The 22,640-nt window shown below is 43.0% G+C and overlaps 1 protein-coding gene and 1 non-coding gene across 3 annotated transcripts in view; both read right to left on the reverse strand.

The window, feature by feature from the left end:
* Nucleotides 1-5,763, reverse strand: part of LOC122557065 (FERM domain-containing protein 7-like) — a 69,459-nt gene extending 63,696 nt beyond the window's left edge. The window contains exons 1-2 of one of the 2 annotated variants that reach the window (XM_043704334.2): nt 5,605-5,763; nt 3,451-3,588 (exon numbers count right to left, since the gene is read on the reverse strand). In XM_043704334.2, coding sequence (XP_043560269.2) covers nt 3,451-3,588; nt 5,605-5,610 — 144 coding nt within the window. In that variant the 5' untranslated portion in view covers nt 5,611-5,763. Of the gene's footprint in view, nt 1-3,450; nt 3,611-5,604 lie in introns of both variants that reach the window. The other variant, XM_043704335.2, reaches the window with a different exon arrangement.
* Nucleotides 5,764-14,429: 8,666 nt separating this feature from the next.
* trnas-acu (transfer RNA serine (anticodon ACU)) lies at nt 14,430-14,503 on the reverse strand. Its single transcript has one exon. It is a non-coding gene; the product is annotated as a tRNA-Ser (tRNA).
* Nucleotides 14,504-22,640: the final 8,137 nt, after the last annotated feature.

Consider the following 22,640-nt stretch of genomic DNA (forward strand, 5'->3'; position numbering starts at 1 on the left):
CCTCATGTGTTTCCTCAGGGTGGTCTAGTTTCCTCCCACAGTCCAAAGATGCGCAGGTTAGGTGAATTGGCCATGCTAAATTGTCCATAGTGTTCAGGGATGGGTCAGCCTGGTGCATTAGTCAGGGGAAATGTAAAATATTAGGGGAATGGGTCTGGGTGAGTTACTCTTCAGATGGTTGGTGTGGACTTTTAGGACCAAATGGCCTATTTCCAAACTATAGGGATTCTAAGATAATATCTTCTCAGGCTTTCCACCCCTAATAATAGCTGGCTGCATATTCATGACCATCTCCCTATGCCAACAGTGTAATATTGGGATCAACTGAGCTTATAACAAGCTCAATTGACAATTATTTATTAATATGGGAAGGGCAGGCTGATGATTTTGGCATATGTTCATCCTTTATCTTGTGGGGTGAGCTTGGAGATGGGTGGTAAGGTGGTAGGTAAGGCACCTGTTCTATTTTATGTGCCCCCAAGCTGAAAATATGCATGCCCCTGGGGCAAGAAATATCTAGCCCACGCATTCGCACATGCACCCTTGACTCATAGACACATATACATACAAGCATATACATTCATAGACTCACATACATATACACAGACGTGTTCACACTCTCACATGCACACATATTTGCAAACATACATTCTTTCACACATACACATGCATCAGCTCAAGATCATGTATATACACCTTTGTTTCACTCACACACACACCTGTACACACAAACATTTCCAGTGCAAGAACACTCGCTGAAGATACTCAATTGGACAGTCTTCTTCATTAACCAATTAAACATGGTGGCTCAGTAGTTAGCACTGCTGCCTCACAGCGCCAGGGACCTGGGTTCAATTCCCACCTCAGGCGACTGTCTGTATGGAGTATGCACATTCTCCCCGTGTCTGCATGGGTTTCCTCCGGATGCTCCGGTTTCCTCCCACAGTCCAAAGATGTGCAGGTGGGTGAATTGGCCATGCAAAATTGCCCACAGTGTTGGATGCATTAATCAGGAGTAAATGTAGGGGGAGTAGGTCTGGGTAGGTTGCTCCTCGGAGGGTCAGTGTGGACTTGTTGGGCCAAAGTGCCTGTTTCCATACTGTAGGAAATCTAATCTAATCTAAACCAAGCTTAGAAACTTAATTGATTGAATCATGCCGTTCCTAAATTTTAGCTCTCAATTCATCCTTGGGATGTAGGCACAAAGAACACAAAATTAACATTTATTGGAGAAAGTGATAATGAGTTGCTTTCTTGAAATGCTGTAATCCATGTGATCCAGGGACAACCATAGTGCTGTTAGGGAGGGAGATCTTAAGATTTTGACGCCATGACACTGAAGGAATGGCGATATTGTTCTAAGTCTGGATGGTGAGTGATTTGAAGAGAAATGTGCAAATAGTGTTATTCTTATATATCTGTTGCCCTTGTCCTTCTGGATGATAGAGTTTGCAGGTATGGAAGGTGCTGTCAAAGGATGAGTTGCTCCTCTAAAGGGTAGATTGATGAGGCCAAGGTTAAGAGGCCTGTTTTTTCACCTCACTACCTACAGCAGGGCCAGACTAGCATATATGTCCGAGTGGAGAGTGTCAAGATCCTTGGAGTGGTTAACGCACTGGTTACAAAGGCCCAACAATGTCTCTTCTTCCTCAGGCAGCTGATGACATTTGGCATGATGGCGAATACCCTTGCCAATTTTTATAGGTGCGCCATCGAGAGCATTCTGTCTGGATGTGTCATTACCTGGTATGGCAACTGTACCATTCAAGGTTGGAGATGGTTACAGAGAGTTGTGAACTCGGCCCGGACAATCACAAAGGCCAACCTCCCATCTATAGAATCTCATTTACCAGGCCTGCTGTCAAGGAAAGGCCGCCAGCATTCTTAAAGGTCCATCCCACCCTGGAAATGTTTTTTCTACAACCTTTACCATCAGGGAGAAGGTACAGAAGCCTGAACACACGCAACAGCCGGTTTCATAACAGTTTCTACCCTACTGTTGTTAGAATGCTGAATGGACACACAAACTCTTAACATTCGCTTGGATCGGCGTTTACCTATTATTTGCTATTTATGCTACTTAACTCTGTGATCTGCCTGTATTGCTCACAGGACAAAGCTTTTCACTGTGCCTCGGTACACGTGACAATAAATTCAATTCAATTCAATTCAGAGCGCAGTTTGCTGGACCAGTAGTGCTGCTGCCAAACCATTCTTGTTGGTGGATATTGAAGCTTCCCACCCAAAGTATATTCAGTGGTCTTGTCACCCTCAGTGTTTTATCCAAGTGATGATCAAAATGATAGAGTGATAATACATCAGTGAAGGAGGATGGTTGGTGGTAATCAGCAAGATGTACATTTCCATACCCATAGTTTGGATGATATCATGAGACTTCATGTTTTGAGTCACTGTTGCGGATTTCCAGGTGTTTCACTGCTGACTAACTAAGACTGGTGGGATTGGGTGTACCCAGAGATGGTAATGGTTATTTCTGGGACATTGTCTGTAATGTATGATGTAGTGAGTATTACTATGTCAGGCTGTTGCTTTGTGAGATAAAGGGCAGTTCTCCTATTGTGGCTAAACCACCCAGAGGAAGCCTTTGCAATGTTGACTGCGCTAGGTGTCTGAGCTTATCTTGTCCATATTGAGTGATCTATTGGTGTTGTTCTTTCTACCCATTTTTTTCAAATGAGATGGTTCACTTGGCTAGACCATCTGAGAGGAGAGTTAAGAGTCAAATGCTCACTTAGAAACCAGGTTGGTTAAAGACAGCAGCCTTCCTCTCCCATGTTGATCATTTGAAAATCAATTGGGTATGAAGTTCCAATAGATTTGTGATCACTTTTACAATTTTTAAAATATCATGGTGAGATTTGAACTGACACTTTCTGGGATCATCAATCCAGGTTTAATCCAGCAATACAATGGCCACCCTATCACCATGTACAATGCACTGTCATTGCATTTGATTGAACCTTACATCGAGACCAACTTGAGTCTAGTTTACTTGTATGTCTGCCAGATATTCACAAGAATGCAGCAATTATACTTAAGAGAGGCAGGAGGAGGCCTGACACTACTTTGAAAGAAAAAGTAGAGTCCATCCCACCCGACTGATCAGCAGCCAATGACATCAAGCCTACAGTGAGGCAGCAATGCAGATTTTGGGAGGGTGTCAGTCTTTATAAAGAGTTCCTATGAGAATGTAAGGAGATGTCAGGGAATGTCCCATGGTATTTACAATGGATAATTATAAACATACAGATGTTTAAAGGCAAGAGATTGAGCCTCTATCCAAAGTGACTTATTCAGTGTGCTTACATGGCAGTATGAATTTAATTAAACTCTGCTTCTAATAGGGGGTTCTGATCCATTACATTAAAATCTGATATGCCCTCATTTCCACAGACAAATAAAACATCACATCAATGTCTTTAGCCTTACTTCCACCTCATATATTTCATGGGCGTCATCCAGAAGCTGGACTCTCAGTTGCAGCATTTTCCGACTGAGATTCTGAGGTTCCACCAGGACAGGGCTGAATAATCTCAGAAATGTGTCTGTGCCTGCGTCTCCTTTCACCTTCAGGAAGAATTACCAAAGCCTGTTCAAAAAACCATTATGAACCATGATAAGAAATATATTACAATAATGCTGGGATACAAGCAAATAGATTCAAGACAAACTGGGTCTAAATATACGGAGGATGGAAATGCTGATTCCCAAAGGATATTTAGGATGATGGGGCAGCCATTTAGACCCTTACCTTCTTCCATTGATAAATAACATCATGCTAGATCCTTAGCTCAACTCAATTCTCTCAGCTTAATCCATATTCCTTGATACTTTTACCCAAAAAAATTTAGCCTGCTTCTTAAAATTTCAATTGATTCTTGGCACCCACTGGGCCAGGAAAGAGTTCAGATTCCTATTACCTTTATATGTAAAAGTTGTTTCTATTTTCACACCTGCCTGGTTTAGCTCTATCTTTAAGATTCTCCTTTTATATTCCTCACACCAGGGACCATAGTCATGACTAAACTGCTTGGAAGATCCAGCACATACAATGAGTGAGCAGAATGTATTAACCAGAGAATTCAGTGAAGAATGTCTTAAGGGTTTTCAAGAGTATAAAAGAATAATCATTACTTTAAATATGGCAGTACGGTTAATAGGTTAATGGAGTAGCTGCACTCAGTACAATATCTAATGACCAGGGTAGAGAGATCACGGTTTCTGTGGATTGATAAATCTGGCTTTTTCTTCTCAATGGAGTCAACACACAGAGTTCCCACATTGCATCATCCTATTTGGGATATTTGTTTTATCCGGAGGCAATGTTCCCAGAAGCAATCATCTCTCTCATACATAGGAAGATGAAAGACCCTCTCAAGGCTGAATTGATTCAAGGAGAAGTTCGATCTCTGTGTCACCCACAGTTTGGGGGCTGGCACTCTTAAATTTGAATCTGATCGTTTCAGATTCAAATTGCATTTCTAACAGCTCAACCACATAATCCAGGGTAACATTCCCTGTGTAATACTGAGGGAGTGCTGCTTGGTTGGATGTGCTAATGTTTAAGTGAGACTTTCTCCCTCGACTTAACCTTCATGTAAAACCACAAAAAAGTGAGCTGACCTTTTGTTTTCCCTTGTATGGATTACTTACATGAGACTTCTGCATGGTAAGGCTTTTGTGATTCTGTGATTAGGATATGGGCATCACTGACAAAGCTAGCATTTATTGCCCATCCTGGCCATTTCAGAGGGCAATTAAGAGTCAACTACATTGTTGGAGTCCTATGTAGTCAGAGCAGGTAAGGAATGCAGTCTTCTTTACTTGAAGGGAATTAGTGAACCAGATGGTGTTTTTCATTATATAATCACCTTTAAACTAGCTTTGAATTCCAGAAATTATTTAATTCAAATTTGAACTAACATCCCCAGTGCATTAGACTGGATCTGGACGTCTTTTTGCTACATTGCTGTCTGTGGAATCTTGCTCTGCACAAATTAACTGCTGCATTTCCCTCCATTACAAAAGGGCATACACTTCAGAAGTACTTTCTTGCTTATAAATTGCTCTGGGGTTTCCTGATGTTGTGAAAGACAGAGTAAAAAAGGTGTATTTTTCAGTATATTTTCCTCTAGCAATTCACAAGTTATATTCACAATAAATATTCAATCCAAAACACTGGCATTTGAACTTCTTTGTTAAAATCAATACATTTTACAGTTACAACAGATTTTTAAAATAGTTTAAACATTTACTATGTTCTGATAAATGATTGAAATTGATGGCAAAAGATTGCAAACAAGCAGCAATGGAGATAAATATTTCATATGGAAAACAATTCAGCACTGCTCGAAAATGCAGATAATTTTCCTATTTTTTCAAGCATTCTTGATAATCCGTTAGTAAGCAAATCAATCTTTTAAATTATAATGCTTCTGAATATGTTGTTCCTTAAATTGATACACATTTACTTCTCTTTCTGGTTTTACTGTCTCACAACGCATCCTATTCAATTATATCTTCCAGATTTATTATTTAATATAGTTAAGATGGGAAATCACATCACAAAAAAGGAAGAACTACCTGCATCAGATCCAAGGAATAATTTCCGTGAAACTTCCTGATTTCTGCCAGTACAAAAGGAGGAATTTGCAGTGAAGCTGGTGATGTTCCTCCGATATTGCCTGGTACTCAAGTCTATGATCTTTAACAAGAGCTCCACAAAGTGTATGCTGTAATGTGGAATAGCTAGTCACAGTGCTCTCAGAGCAGTTTGCTCATGCTCCAGGTTATATGTCACAGCTCTTTACCAATCAGCATAGCAATCAGCAGCAGCAGACTCCCGGTTCCTTACCTTGTCCCTTGAGCAACCAGCTTCAATAGCAGTGACATTTTTGGACACATGATATGACACGTGATATGACTTGATTGTCAAAGTTAGCTACTGTGGTACAACTTGTATGGTCAGTTCGCAATCCCTCTTACAACGTTTTACATTGTGCGCCCAATTGTGTACAGACCAGCAGGTCTTTTCTGACCCTGGCAGAGGTCAGAGGATGTCCAGCATTAGGGACTGTAATTGGAGATTTAGAATTCTGCTGCTAAGGAACTGTGCGGAATTGACCACACTCTCTACACCCATAGTGAGGTACTGTTATAAATAGATGTGTATTCCAGCTTGGTAATACTCTCACCTCTGAATGAGAAGGTCATCAAGAGGGATTCAACTCCCTTTCACACACAAAAAACACAAGAGATAGGAACAAGAGAAGGTCATGTGGCTCATCAAGCTGGCTCTACCCTCCAATGTGATTGTGCTTGATCAACAGTTTCAACCTTACTTTCCAGATCCTTAGATTCACTGAGAGATCCAATATCTGCATATCCATGTTCAACATTGGAGCATCCCTCTGAGACAGACAATTCCAAACATTCATAACCTATTAGGTTTACAATTTCTCCTCATCTCGGTCCTCTCTGCTCTCCCTGGTGTGTCTCAAAACATACTCTCTGCAATTTTGCTGACAGGTTTCCAATATTAAAACAGTGTCCATGCTTCGAATCTACTGAATTGAATTGAATTGAATTAGCTTTATTGACATGTGCACTTGAATGAGTGCAGTGAAAAGTTTGGAGTGTCACTGCTTTAGATGCCATCTTAGGGTACAAAATACCTAGGTATAAATACTTAAGTATTTGGTACAAAATGGGAAGAATAATAAATACATGTCCAGCATAAGCTGAGCATGGGAAATCATGTCTTGATTGAGTTTTTTGAAGAAGTAACAAAGAGGATTGATTAAGGCAGAGCATTAGACATGATTTGTACGGACTTCAGTAAAGCATTCCTGAAGCAAGGCTCTGGCCCGATACGTCGATTTTCCTGCTCCTCGGATGCTCCCTGACCTGCTGCACTTTTCCAGCAACACACTCTCACCTCTGATCTCCAGCAGCTGCAGACCTCACTGTCTCCCTCAGTAACGCATTCAAAAAGGTTCTCCATGGGAGACTGATTAGCAAGGTTAGATCTCATGGAATACAGGGAGAACTAGCCATTTAGATACAGAACTGCTCAAAGGTAGAAGACGGAGGGTGGTGGAGGAGGGTTATTTTTCAGACTGGAGGCCTGTCACCAGTGGAGTGCCACAAGGATTAGTGCTGGGTCCACTACCTTTTGTCATTTATATAAATGATTTGGATGTAAGCATAGGAGGTATAGTTAGTAATTTGCAGATGACACCAAAATTGGAGGTGTAGTGGACAGCGAAGAGGGTTACAACGGGATCTTGATCAGATGGGCCAATGGCCTGAGGAGTGGCAGGTGGAGTTTAATTTAAATAAATGTGAAGTGTTGAATTTTGGGAAAGCAAAGATTTGCAGAACTTATACACTTAATGAGGGTTGCTGAACAAAGAGATCTTGAAGTGCAGGTTCATAGCTCCTTGAAAGTGGAGTCGCAGGTAGATAGGATAGCGAAAAAGGTGTTTGGTATGCTTTCCTTTATTGGTCAGAGCATTGAGTATAGGAGTTGGGAGGTCATGTTGCAGCTGTACAGGACATTGATTAGGCCACTGTTGGAATATTGTGCGCAATTCTGGTCTCCTTCCTATCGGAAGGATGTTGTGAAATTTGAAAGGGTTCAGAAAAGATTTACAAGGATGTTGCCAGGGTTGGAGAATTTGAGCTATAGGGAGAGGTTGAATAGGCTGGGGCTGTTTTCCCTGGAGCTTCGGAGGCTGAGGGATGACCTTATAGAGGTTTATAAAATTATGAGGGGCCTGTATAGGGTAAATAGGCCTGAGGTCGGGGAGTCCAGAACTAGAGGGCATAGGTTTAGGGTGAGAGGGGAAAGATATAAAAGAGACCTAAGGGGCATATTTTCATGCAGAGGGTGGTGCATGTATGGACTGAGTTGCCAGACGAAGTGGTGGAGGCTGGTACAATTGCAACATTTAAAAGACATCTGGATGGGTATATGAATAGGAAGGGTTTGGAGGAATATGGGCCGAGTGCTAGCAGGTGGGACTAGATTGGGTTGGGATATCTGGTCGGCATGGACAAGTTGGACCGAAGGGTCTGTTTCCGTGCTGTACATCTCTATTATGCTATGACTCTATAAGAATAAAAAGTCATGTTGCGGCTGTACAGGACATTGGTTAGGCCACTGTTGGAATATTGTGTGCAATTCTGGTCTCATGCCTATTGGAAGGATGTTGTGAAATTTGAAAGGGTTCAGAAAAGATTTACAAGGATGTTGCCAGGATTGGCGAGTTTGCACTGTTGGGAGAGGCTGACCAGGCTGGGGCTGTTTTCCCTGGAGTATCAAACGCTGAGGGGTGACCTGGTAAAATCATGAGGGGCATGGACAGGGTGAATAGCCAAGGTCTTTTCTCCAGGTTAGGGGAGTCCAAAATTAGAGGGTATAGGTTTAGGGTGAGAGGGGAAAGATTTAAAAGGAACCTAAGGGTCAAATATTACATACAGAAGGTTTTGCGAACATGGAATGAGCTGCAAGTGGTGGAGGCTGGTACAATTATAACATTTAAAAGGCATCTGGATGGGTACATGAATAGTAAGGGTTTAGAGGGATATGGGCCAAATGCTGGCAAATGGGACTAGATTAATTTAGGATATCTGGTTGGCATGGATGAGTTGGAGCAAATGGTCTGTTTCTGTGGTTTGCAACTCTATGACTCCATAACTAACAGCTCCCAACATCTTCTCATAGCGAGAAAAATTTTTCTCACTGCTTTATTTTAACTTTCAAGACTGCAGTTCATTTTCACACCAAAATCAGCGTGAAGAAACCTTAAAGAAACCTGTAAAGTTAGGAAACAGCTCAACAGTGCAAACACTATAGTCAGGGAGGAGAAAGTGAGGTCTGCAGATGCTGGAGATCAAAGTTGAAACTTTATTGCTGGAACAGCACAGCAGGTCAGGCAGCATCCAGGGAACAGGAGATTCGACGTTTCGGGCACAGGCCCTTCTTCAGGAATGAGCAGAGAGTGTTCAGCAGGAGAAGATAAAAGGTAGGGAGGAGGGACTTGGAGGAGGGGCGTTGGAAATGTGATAGGTGGAAAGAGGTCAAGGTGAGGGTGATAGGTCGGAGTAGGATGGAGGCGGAGAGGTCAAGAAGAAGACTGCAGGTCAGGAAGGCGGTGCCGGGCTGGAGGGATTCGGCTGAGACAAGGTGGGGGGAGGGGGGATGAAGAAACTGGTGAAGTCCAAGTTCATCCCCTGCGGTTGGAGGGTTCCCAGTCGGAAGATAAGACGCTCCTCCTCCGACCGTCGGGTTGTTGTGGTTTGGCGGTGGATGAGTCCAATGACCTGCATATCCTCGGTGGAGTGGGAGGGGGAGTTGAAATGCTGTGCTACAGGTTGGTTGGGTTGGTTCGTCCGGGTGGCCCAGAGGTGCTCTCTGAATCGCTCCGCAAGTAGGCGGCCTGTCTCCCCAATATAGAGGAGGCCACACCGGCTGCAGCGGATGCAGTAGATGATGTGGGTGGAGGTGCAGGTGAATCTGTGGCGGATATGGAAGTTTCCTTTGGGGCCTTGGAGAGAAGTGAGGGGGGAGGTGTGGGCGCAAGTGTTGCACCTCCTGCGGTTGCAAGGGAAGGTGCCGGGAGTGGAGGTTGGGTCGGTGGGGGGTGTGGATCTGACAAGGGAGTCACGGAGGGAGTGGTCTCTACGGAAAGCTGATAGGGGAGGGGAGGGAAATATATCCTTGGTGCTGGGGTCTGTTTGGAGGTGGCGGAAGTGACGGCGGATGATGCACTGTACATGGAGATTGGTGGGGTGGTAGGTGAGGACCAGTGGGGTTCTGTCCTGGTGGCGGTTGGAGGGGCGGGGCTCAAGGGCGGAGGAGCGGGAAGTGGAGGAGATGCGGTGGAGGGCACCGTCGACCACGTCGGGGGGGAAATTGCGGTCCTTGAAGAAGGAGGCCATCTGTGTTGTACGTATTTTGAACTGGTCCTCCTGGGAGCAGATGCGGCGGAGATGAAGGAATTGGGAGAATGGGATGGCGTTTTTACAGGGGGCAGGATGGGAGGAGGTGTAGTCCAGGTAGCTGTGGGAGTCGGTTGGTTTGTAGTAGATGTCCGTGTTGATTCGGTCGCCTGAGATAGAAACAGAAAGGTCTAGGAAGGGGAGGGAGGAGTCCGAGACTGTCCAGGTGAATTTGAGGTTGGGGTGGAAGGTGTTAGTGTAGTGGATGAACTGTTCAACCTCCTCGTGGGAGCACGAGGTAGCGCCGATACAGTCATCAATGTAGCGAAGGAAAAGATGGGGGGTGGGGCCAGTGTAGTTGCGGAAGATGGATTGTTCCACATATCCTACGAAGAGGCAGGCATAGCTGGAGCCCATGCGGGTGCCCATGGCTACTCCTTTTGTTTGGAGAAAGTGGGAGGATTGGAAAGAAAAGTTGTTCAGGGTGAGGACCAGTTCGGTCAGTCGAAGGAGGGTGTCGGTGGAAGGGTACTGGGTGGTACGGCGGGAAAGGAAGAAGCGGAGTGCTTTGAGTCCTTCGTGATGGGGGATGGAGGTGTACAGGGACTGGATGTCCATGGTGAAGATGAGGCGTTGGGGACCGGGGAAGCGGAAATCCTGGAGGAGGTGGAGGGCGTGGGTGGTGTCACGAACGTAGGTGGGGAGTTCTCAAACACTATAGTCAAGCAACAATGAATGTCCAACTAATGCTGTGTTCACTTCAGGTTTTGCAACTCAGGTGCTAAACTAAGCCTTTGGAAAGCCCAAACAGCTTTTTGAATTCAGATAGTCACAAAATTTGTGAATTGAAAGGCAATGGACATTTCTGTCTCAGCTTAATTTGTGCTGACAATGCAGAGAGTTCATTTTTTTCTGGTTAAACAAGTCTTTAGTATTAAAATTGCCCCCACAGAGTGAAGACTTCAAGACTATCAGATAATAATTTTGAAATTTCAGATAAAATAGTCAACACTGATAGATAACTTGTGAGTTAGGCTCAATTTCCAAATTCACCATCTGAAATTTGTGTCTTGCAGATGAAAGCAAACAGAAGCCTTTGAGCAATTTGTAAGGAAATACAAAACGAGCAGGTGTTATTGTTACTTTGTTACAGCAGAGCTAGCTGACAGAATAATCGAGCTCATGATAGCATCTACTCAGATGGACACATCGAAGCACGATTATAGAGTGGATGCTAGTCTGAGGCTATACGTAATTCAGCTAATCACCTCACCAATACAAGCTAACTGAGTAAGCAATTTGGGAGGTCTGGCCTCTTACAGGTAGTTCTTCAATAACGCAATGGATGCATTCTTGTGCAGCTCTGCATTATAGAAAAATTGTGCTTTAGAAACAGTGCTTAAAGTGATGGCAATGTAGTCACATTGCAGCCAAGACTTGTTTTAAACGCTCGTGCTTTAGAAACTGTTCCCAATTCATCAATTGCATTACACAAATTGTTAATGAATGTGTTAATGAAATGCACGTTATAGCAGAACGACCTGTATTTGCATCCAGAAAATTGTCAAGTCTTTAAAATTGCATATGCCATCAGAAGACACTGGAAGTGAAGGCTAAAACAAAGTGGCTCGTCATTATTGGAAGCCATCATCAGAGGGCAGGCAGGGGATAGAGCAGGACAATGAAGGGAGGAAGGAACTAACAGAATTCCTTTCTCATTGGTCTGCACATGATCAACTTCCTGGACTGTGGTACCAGTGAATACAATTCCAATTTCCCATTCAACAATTCAGAGATGGTCATTCAAAAAGCTAGTATAGATGTGAAGGGCTAAATGGCTTGGTGTGTTGTACAAATTACGTGAACTGTCCAGCACTTTACCTTCCCTATTGATGGGTATTGTAAAGTCCTTTTGGACTGAATGACACAATAAAAGTCTCCATAAGACAATCAATCCAAATTCATTTTATTGAATGAACTATCTGATGACCCCCCCCGCCAAAAAAAGTCATCATCTGATACACTTCCTCCATGCTGATCTTGTGAGGCCCTTGGTCTGTCCTAATCTGCAAACTGCTATCCTGGCAACAGCTGGTGGAAGGCTGATGATTTTCCTTTGGAGGAGACAGCAGATGATCTTGCAAGATGACGTTCTTACTCGGGCTTTAGTTGGCACCTTTGCTGCAGAAGTAGCAGCAGGGTGAGACAGTGGGCAGTTAACCGACAAAAACAGCACTGATGGGGTGGTTTTAGATTAGATTAGATTAGATTACATTACAGTGTGGAAACAGGCCCTTCGGCCCAACAAGTCCACACCGACCCGCCGAAGCGAAACCCACCCATACCCCTACATTTACCCCTTACCTAACACTACGGGCAATTTAGTATGGCCAATTCACCTGACCTGCACATTTTTGGATTGTGGGAGGAAACCGGAGCACCCGGAGGAAACCCACGCAGACACGGGGAGAATGTGCAAACTCCACACAGTCAGTCGCCTGAGGCGGGAATTGAACCCGGGTCTCAGGCGCTGTGAGGCAGCAGTGCTAACCACTGTGCCACCGTGCTGCCCACAGAGAGAGAGAGAAAGTGATGACAACAGTCTGGTGTTCCATGGAGCCACTGTTGCTGCCCCAGTCAACAATCATAGTAATCTGCTGGAGCACAGCTTGCTGTGCAGCCCAGCCTGTCCACTCAAGGTACCTGAGGCTACGACAGAAGCCCTCGGAGTTAAGAATGGATCTTATGGCCATAGTCTGAGTTTCCCCTCAAGTGCTCAGATGTAGTGTGGCTCTAACCCCTGCTGAGATGGAAGCTGAGCCAATGACCATCTGCTGGAGGGTCAGGAAAGGATGACTCCAAACTCAGCTCGACTCCCTGCACTAAGTTGCAGCAAGCTTCCTCCATTCTCCTTGATGGCAGGATGTCGCCAGGACTGGAGAGTTTTAGTTCCGAAGCGAAATTGGACTGACTGGGGTCAAGAAGATGTGAGGAATGGGAAACTGGGACTCATAGTCTGTAAAAGGCAGAAATATTCATAACGTTTAAGAAGTTTTAGATGTACATATGAGGCAATAGGCTCAGAAATGGGATTAGAACAGTTTTTGTCTGACTGGTGCAAACTTGTCATAGAATCACAGAATCCCAACGCGCGGCCCATCAGGTCCACACCACCCCTCTGAAGACCATCCCATCCAGACTCACCCCCTTTCCCTGAAAACCTTGCATTTCCTACGGCTAATCCACCTAACCTGCACATCTTTGGATTGTGGGAGGAAACTGGAGCACCCAGAGGAAACTCACACAGACACAGGGAGAATGTGCAAATCCCACACAGACAATTGCCAAAGGTTGGAATCAAACCCAGGTCCCTGGTTCTGTCAGGCAGCAGTGCTAACCATTGAACCACTGTGCTGCCCCAAATGGGCTGAAGGGCCTCTTTCTGTGCTGTAGCTCCCTATGACTCTAGCCAGCAGACTGCTTGTTGCATCGTGTATTTCATTATATAAGCTTATCATCCGTTCTCTGTTCACTGCCTATTGAAGTCCCAATCTGAGTCGCTTACAGCAGCCAGTAAGTAATCCAATAAACAATACAATAGTGCTCTGGAATGGCATTGCAGAGCCTCAGAAAGGTATTGCAAAATTGTGCCTACAGTTCACAGAAAATAACCTGTAAGGAGTTAGCTGAGTAGAAATTTTAAAATATGATTATCTGCGCTTGAGTCTCTGCAATGGATAGTGTTGGGAAACCATTTTAAACGTTTGTTTTGTTAATCTAAAATGTGGTTTAAGTCAGTATCACTTTGTTTTCTTCATTTGTATGTTTTGTTCAGGAAAATCTACATTATCATTATCAGCTTGGACCATAACGTTTGAAAAAAAAAAGTGCTTTGGATTGACAAAGCTTGGGATCAATGGTGCTTTGGATTGGCAGTGTTTGGTACCCGACAAATCAGATCAATAGCTGGTTCATCTTTCTGAAGGGAAAACCGCAATTTCAAGCAGCACTTAGTGTCTTGTGCCGACCTGAGTCGATCCCTTTTCATCCAAGCCATTTGTAGAGATTTCCACTCAACTTGTTTTGCAATATTTCTGCTGCTTGAATTAGAATCCCTAACTGTGTGGAACAGGCCCTTCGGCCCAACAAGTCCATACTTGTATCCCATCCAAACCCATTCCCCTACATTTACCCTTGATTCATGCATCTAACCTATACATCCCTGAACACTATGGTCAATTTACCTAACCTGCACATCTTTTGGATTGCGGGAGGAAACCCAGACAGACACGGGGAGAATATGCATACTCAACACAGACAGTCACCTGGGGTCTGGAATCGAACCCGAGTCCCTAGTGCTGTGAGGCAGCAGAGCTAATCACTGAGCCACCATGCCACTACCCAAACAGTGACCAACTTTGACACTACAAGTATCGCTAAATTGCGAACCTCAACGCTGCACTTGGTCAGTGTGGGGATTGAACCCACAACCTTGGTATTAGTAGCACCACACTCTAACCTTTTGAGCTAACCAACCTACGCCCAGGCACTATGGCCCAAAGGTGGAGACACAACCACTGCACCACAAGATCCCTGAAATGTTTTTAATTAACCTGTGTATGGTTGTTTATTTGACATACATCTGGAGCAGATGGGAAGCAATGGAGGAGGAGGTAATCGAGCAGGCAGAGGAGTGGATACCTGTTAAAAACAGGAAGAGAAAATCCGGCCAGGCCCCCAAAGCCTCCCAGCAAAGGGGGAAAAGACAGCTGCACGAGGGAGGGACGGCCAGCTCTTCAGATGGGGAAGACGGGCGCACAGAATGTCATCACCACCAGAAGAAGAGACAGAGTGCCGTAGGTAAAGAGGAGGGCATTTCCTCCCAACCAGGAAACAACGGACCCCCCGAAGTCCACCCTCCACCCAGTGAGAACCAGGGGGTACCCACTGCCCCACAACTACAGGTAACTGAGAGCTGTGATCCTCTGACAGTCCCATTGTCAGACACAGAACTGGACGGTGAAGACCCTTACCTTGGCTCAATGACACCAGAGCAGGTAAATGACCCCAGTGAGGAGCTGGATAGCTACCTCAGCCCAGTGAGGGTCCAGCAGTTTGTGCTCACCATGGGGATGCAGACAGCTACCCCAGAGACAGGACAGTCAAATGGACAATGGTAACCCCATAAACTGGGGGTTAAAGAAGGTTCATTTTGTATCGTATAACAGGGCACCCACTCAGTAGGTGGGTTCCGCTGAAGCCACAGCTAAATACTGAGAGACTGGATGGTTAATAAAGGGAACTGTAAATAGGATAACTGTAAATTCGATTAATTTCAATCTGTTCTTTGTAATGTTAAGACATGCAATGTATATATCTATGAACGACATGACAAATTGTACAAGTACCAAAGATCTATTTCTATGAATAAAGTATATTTTGAAATAAAAAAATTCTGGAGCAGATGGGACTTGAACAATTTAGGGATGTTACCCAATGCACCGACAAGAGCCCCCATCCTAAACTATTTGCAGTCTAGCATTATTCAAGGCTTCAACCTGAATGTTGATCATGGTCAGTGAGTGAATTGCTGTCAATCTGGGAGTGGTATGAGTTCAATCCACTGAAGCATTGTTTCAAAACTGCCTTCCTTTGGGATCAGTCTCTCGTGGTTAACTCGATGATTGATAAAAAAAACAGCAACGATCAAGACCTTAATTATTCATGTAAGAAAACACTGATGCAAATTTTCACAATGTAGGAACGTTTGTGTTGAAAATAATTGACAATTAAATCCCTTTACAGAGTAACTTCAACATATGTACCTATCTGCATAACCGTTGCTATAAATACAGCCAACAGTGAAACTGAATAGACTGTTGTGAACTTTATACAAAAATGGAGCAAATATCTTTCAGGTTCACTGTGGTATCAGTTCCACAAGCGTACCTTTGTGTCAGGGGGCAATTTTCACATGAGGCTTTAGGGAACCCATAATTATGCTGATAACCCTGCTACTTAATGCAATAAAATGTCAAACATGCCTTTGAATTAATCAAGTTATTACCTCAGCACGACAGAGGTCACTGAGCTAATAAAGGTGATGTGACCTTCACCTGCTGGTGTTTGGGAACTGCAGTGGAGAAACAATTAGCTGAAGAGGAAAGGATCACATTTACGTTTTTTTTGTTCCTTTGTAACTACGTGATACCTGAGAGTTGTTTTAGACTGCTTTTTAAAGTGACTGCCAAGTATTTGTTTATGAGGTTAGTTAAACATCAGTCCTCTTCCTTATTCCCTTACTATAGCTGTAGTTATGTTGGTCAATATCTCTAAATGGGGTTAAAATTGGTGGGACTTCCCTCTGTCATTGTTGATTTGGACCTCTGTTTCAAACGGATCACTTAGTCAGCTGTAACTCCATATAGGGCTCTCTTTTGATAGAGACAAAATAACTGCAGATGCTGGAATCCAAAATATGTAGGCGGGAGGCTGGAAGAACACAGCAAGCCAGGAAAGCATCAGGAGTATAGAAGTCAACATTTCGGGTTTAACCCTTCTTCAGGAATGGGAGTAGGTGAAGGAGTTCTCTTCTGAGGCAGTAAATTGTAGGTTCCAATGTCGCTCTTGAACAAGGGCTAAAAGATTTTTTTTTCTCTGAGGGCTCTTGTATGAGATATTCCTGAGGGCTACTTTTTCAGGGTTCATCTCTCCCTTTATATTATGAACCAACTCTCTTTTGAAAGTCACAATTGAATAAACCACCACCACACTCTTGGGTAGTGCACGGCAGATCCTAACCACTGGTTGCATCAAGACTTTCCTCATATCACCAGTGCTTTCTACTAAATCACCCTAAAACAATGTGCTCTGGTTCTCACTCCTTCCTGCAATGTGATTGGTTTCCCTGTCCAGAATCCTCATATTGATCTTGAATGCCTCTATCACACTGCCTCTCAATCTAGAATTCACCAAGCTGTGACAAGGCTTTAAGAGGTGTATTATGTCCTAGTTTCTTTTAGAGAGAGAATGGGGGGGGGGGGAGGGGTCAGATACAAGCAGTCTATGAGAAGTTAAACAACTTGTGAAGCCTTGGGATTTGTTCAAGGTTGGAACAATAAAAGCAGCCTGAGTGGGTGTGATCAAGCTCTCACAGCACCAGGGATTTTCATTAGCTTTCAGAAGTTGTTGCTGGGGTCTTAGCAAGGTTGGAAGGCAGTGAATCCCTCCCATCTGCTATTCTGGGTTTTCTCTCAATGTTTTTCCTCCTGGGCTGTTGCAGTTGCATGTGCCTTCAACATATATACAATTGTTTTCGAAATTTGCCTTTGGTCAAGGGTGTGTTTATGGGTTGTTACTATATTGGAATGATTACAGTTTAGTAATAAAATAATAATTATTCTGTTAAATTTTCCAATAGCGTTAAGATATTCCAAGTTCTTCTTTCCTTTGTTATATTTTAACTGTAATGTTTGAATAAATTGTGTGTTGCTTAACTTTGCATTATTTGACAAATCAAATTGCATCTGGAACCTCGCATTTACTTTCCAAGTAAGAAAACGTTAGGTCTAGGTTACCTACTCAATATATTTTGAGATGGGGGAGTGGTGGTTCTGGTCTTGTCATACAAAGCCTTGAGCTTCTCTGACTTGTCAACAGAATTGAAGTCCCCATCCCATGAACCATTCTCCAAAGTATCAAGTAAACAAATTTCTCCAGCATTTTCTGGTTTCTTATGAGATGTCCAGCACCTGCAGCACTTTGCTTTGGAAAGAACAGGTAGTGTCTTCTGAAAGGAACACAGTGACTGCTGGAGAAGCTCAGCAGGTCTGGCAGTATCTGAGGAGAAAGAAACATTTGAGTTAACATTTTGAGTCCAGCCACCCTTCTTCAGAATGTCATACCATAGACGAAATGTTAACTCTGTTTCTCTCGCCAAAGATGCTGACAGATTCGCTGAGTTCCTCCAGCATTCACCGTTAGTTTCCGATTTCCAGCATCTGCAGGATTTTGTTTTTAATTAGATAGTGTTTCCTGCTTGCCATTTATACTGAGAATGCATGAAAACAATAAAGGCATCTGCTGGGTTTTATTTTTTAAGTTGGGTTCATTGCACAGAGCTCCAAGTTATTACCCTTTTCAAATACAACCATTTGCTTTCGTGAAAGAATAGTTAAGCCCATCTCCGTCAAATGTTAAGAAGGCTGCAGAATAAAAAACAGAACTACAAAAACTGAACATTATCACCAATCTATCGATGACTGGCAGAGATAGTTCATACATGGAATTCAAAACCCAGTCAGATCAGCCATGAGCTGATCGAATGATAAAGCAGGCTTGAGTGGCCTACCTCTTGTATATTTGAATGCGTACACAAATGTCCATAATCTGGTACCAATCACTTACAGTTGCTGGATGCTCAGCCCAGAGAACAGGGAAGTCAATCATTGTTCTGGAAGCAGAATTAGGTCGATGTGAGCAGCCTGAATTCTCAGGCTGAACCTCATGTCCACAGCCGATTCCCCATTTATCCCAGCACTTCCATGCTGTTCCACCCTGCCCTCCCCTCTCCTTAAGGCTGGCTGAAGACTTACTGGTTTTCCCAAAGGAAGGAGGAACTGCTTCTGCTCATGAAAGGAAGAACAAAAAGAGCATAGATCTAAAGTAGATCTGCGAAAGGAACAATGATGAAGTGGGGAAAACCTTATTGTCGTTCAATCAGTAATAAAGGTATGGAAGGCACTGGAAGCCTGATGATGGTGGATACAATTGAGACAATTGAGAGAGTATTGGATTTGGATAAAGGTAATATGTGAGGATATGGGGAAAGAGCAGGAGATTGGTACTAGCTAATGATGTTCTTTTATCAGTGTGGGTATGATGCCAAATAAGCCTGTTTCTGTATTTTAACACCTGTATGATTCTGAGTCTCTCCCCATGGGCTCCCCACTTGATGTGTAGGGTCTTCCGCACCTTCGCCTGCTAAAACTCAATCTATCACAGGGTTCTGAGACACCATCTTTTCCTTCACTTTCCCACTTTCTCACTTTATCTGCTTTTCGTCCCCCTCCCCCGTGGGAGCAATGAGTAAGAAACAAGCGTCACAGCTGACTCTCTGGAATGCTGCACCCTGGCAGGCTATGGAGGTTCATTCATTGAGTATACTCATGCAGAGATTGAAAGGTTTATCAATATTGAAGATATCAAGGCATAGGGGGATAGTGTGGGAAAATGTCACTGAGGGGGGAGATCAGTTGAATGGCGGAGCAAGTTTGATGGGCCGAGTGGCCTACCTTTGCTTCCATGTCCTATGCTTGCATTTTACTGAACAGACCCATTGAAGCGATACCCGCCAGATATAGTTAGACTGTATTTGTATAAAGGCATCGTATTTGGACGATGTAACTAATAACATAAAAGGTACAGAATGTGGAGTTCTTGTTTAATCTAGGTGAGTCTGTCATAAGCAGTGAAGACGACACCATTACGTCTTCCTTAAAGATTTAGATTTAGATTTAGATTTAGATTAGGTTACAGTGTGGAAACAGGCCCTTCGGCCCAACAAGTCCACACCGACCCGCCGAAGCGAAACCCACACATACATTGACCCATAACCTAACACTACGGGCAATTTAGCATGGCCAATTCACCTGACCCTGCACATCTTTGGACTGTGGGAGGAAACCGGAGCACCCGGAGGAAACCCACGCAGACACGGGGAGAAAGTGCAAACTCCACACAGTCAGTCGCCTGAGGCGGGAATTGAACCCGAGTCTCTGGCGCTGTGAGGTAGCAGTGCTAACTGCTGTGCCACCGTGCCGCCCATCTTTGGTATACAAAATTGCTGCCTATATCATCTTCATGTTATAATACAATTGACTTGATTTTACAGAAAACGTTAACCAAATGTTCAATCTTTCCTAATCCTCAACCCTGTACCCTAAGGAAAGGATGTATAACAACATCCCAGATTAAACCTTATGGGGTCCTGTAGTGAGCCTACATTAATATAGGTGAGGCCTTGTCCTAAACAGTCTTTCAAAGAGTGACTTACCTTTCCTTATTTCCTGTTTTTAATTGTAGTGTTAGTGGATTTTCTCCGTATGTATAGACTAATTAACAGGCAAGGTGAATACAAATATACACTGAATATCCCACACAGTGCAGAGCAGGAAGATTACAAGATAAATAGAGGTTTCTGATGTAAAGTGACAATAACAGACACTGATCTATTACGGTGTCCAAGCAATTTGCCTACTCAGTGCACATAAATTAAGAGTAATGACTGCATTTTTTGTTTCTCTTTCTGAATGTCAGCAAAGTTTACACCTTAAGTTCATAAATTATCCACTCGCATATTATTATTTATCTGGATCTGTGATTGAACCTTGATTCATTCTTTTCTAGGTTGCATTTGCATTGTTTAAACCCAAGTTTCCAATTCTAATTTTCTCCTTCCTGTAAGGGCTGAAAAGCAGTAGATTTTGCAGGAGAGAAAGGGACTAAAGGTTTGCAAAGAGAACGCAGTTAACTTTGAGCTTTGCATCTGCTTTGCTAGATGATAGGAAAAGAATTTGGGCCCCAAAATAATTTCCATGACTTTGTTCCTCCCTGTCTCTGTAATCCCCACCAGTTCTACAAATATCTCAAAATGCTGCACTCCTCCAAGTCTGATCTGTTGGCTACGTAGAGTCATATAGCATAGAACCAGGCCCTTTGACCCAACCCATCCATGCTGACCAGATTTCCTAAACTGAACTAGTCCCATCTTTCTTATTTTGCAATACAGAGTGATACTAACAGTGTGGGTTCAATTCCAGCAGTTGCTAGCTTCTCAACATTTCCTGTTGTCTGGGACGTGGTGACCCCCAGGTTAAACCCACCACCAGTTGTGCCTCTCTGCCATGTGGGACAATGGTGGTTTTACCTTATACTTGTGTCTTGCATCAAGCAATGTGTCAATAGTATATCCCTTTTTCTTGCTCAAAAGATTTCTCTCTAGGATTTAATTCGAGTAGAGGTAATGGTAGGCTCAGTGAGCCTCCCTAACACTTCCTCCTCAGAACAATCACATGATAACCTCCACAATAACATTTTCCAACAAACTGATTAATATAATATTGGGGTTGTTATCTGTACACCCATGATCTGGAGTCTGTTAATCCTGAAATTAATTCTTATCTTGAGCTGGTCTTCAAGAATCTTCCAGATCAATTTTGGATGTTTTCATTGTCCACATAAAGACTGGATATTTTAATTGCCAATAAGAAACAAGATTTTTAAAGCACTTTTCTTGAGATCATCTATCACTTGATCTACAAAATAAAACTGCAGACTATGTTTGAACAATTGAAATTCAGCAAGGGTGTCACTAGAATGAGGTTTCTGCTATCTTTGATTCTGCCTTAAAAATGTTGTATCCTACCACTTTAAGCAACACATCCCTGACTTTGTGTCAGTGAAACTTAAAACTTCACCTTCCTTAATAACGAAGACATTGCAGCTGTTATTTACCTTATCAACAGCCCGAAATAAAATGATCCTGTGCTTTCTGTCTCACACTGCATTGACATTGTGTCCCAACTCAAGAGTGGACTTCAATCTTTTTAACTCAGGTGAAATTCATTCCATCTTGAAAGGACGTGTATTCTAAATAAAAGAAAGTTCCTGCATTTTCCTGTTGGTTCGTACCTTGAGATCTGTATAGATGCCTGTACTCATAGGAACTAATATCGCTTAAGAGTGAGGAATTCTTCCATAATCCAAATTCTCTGCTTTGCTACAATAATATTTTTGCTTCCAACACAGTGTTTTACTGATGTAACAAGGCTTATGTTATTTCTCCTAGACATTGAAGAATCCAACCAATGTTCATTACAACCAACCTCTGTATTATGCACAAACATGATGTTCCTCGGGCATGCAAGTATCTAAGACAATATTAAATGCTTACAATGCTCACAATGAAGCATCATGCTTCAAGAAATCTGAGGTAAAATGTAATATTAAATTGTTATACCCTTATGTCACTTGCTACAACAGAGTAATGATGTAGTGAGCATGTATCTTCAAGATTTACTAATATACTGTCTATGAGATAGAACACTATAAAACTAATGCCTTTGATCTCAGCTCTGACAATAAAGGATGGACAATGCCAATCCAAGAAAATGAAAACTGAATACAATTGAGATGCAAATGTTAAGATGAATGAGCGAAGTAACAGCAAAGTACAAAATTAGGAACTGGGGAGGTCAGTGAATATTGTGGGACAACTGAAGAATGAAGAGATTGTTATGGTATGGTCATCTGTTGAAGAGTAACAGGAAGTATGAAGGATGAGTGATGGGACTCATTGGACAAAAAGGAGGAGAAGGCCGAAGACCAGATGGAAAAATGCAGAGTTGAGACAGCTGAATGCAATAGGTTTTGAAGGAGAATGAATGACTGGCAGGAGGAAATGGAGAATTGTGATTGAACGCTACTGTAGTGATGCTAAGAGAAATGGGAGAAACTGAAAAAAAGGACGATATATTCTTGACCGAACCAGTGAGGAGGCTGAACTATACCTGGTTGTTGTTGGCAATCACTCAATGCCAAGTACAATTGTCCAACTTGGAAACTCTATTATACGTGGTATTATAGACTATTATAGTATTATAATAGTATTATAT

The sequence above is a fragment of the Chiloscyllium plagiosum genome, unplaced genomic scaffold (assembly GCF_037043375.1).
Source record: "Chiloscyllium plagiosum isolate Xiang-an unplaced genomic scaffold, Cpla_swu_hap1 HiC_scaffold_11, whole genome shotgun sequence".
NCBI classification, from domain to species: Eukaryota; Metazoa; Chordata; class Chondrichthyes; order Orectolobiformes; family Hemiscylliidae; genus Chiloscyllium; species Chiloscyllium plagiosum.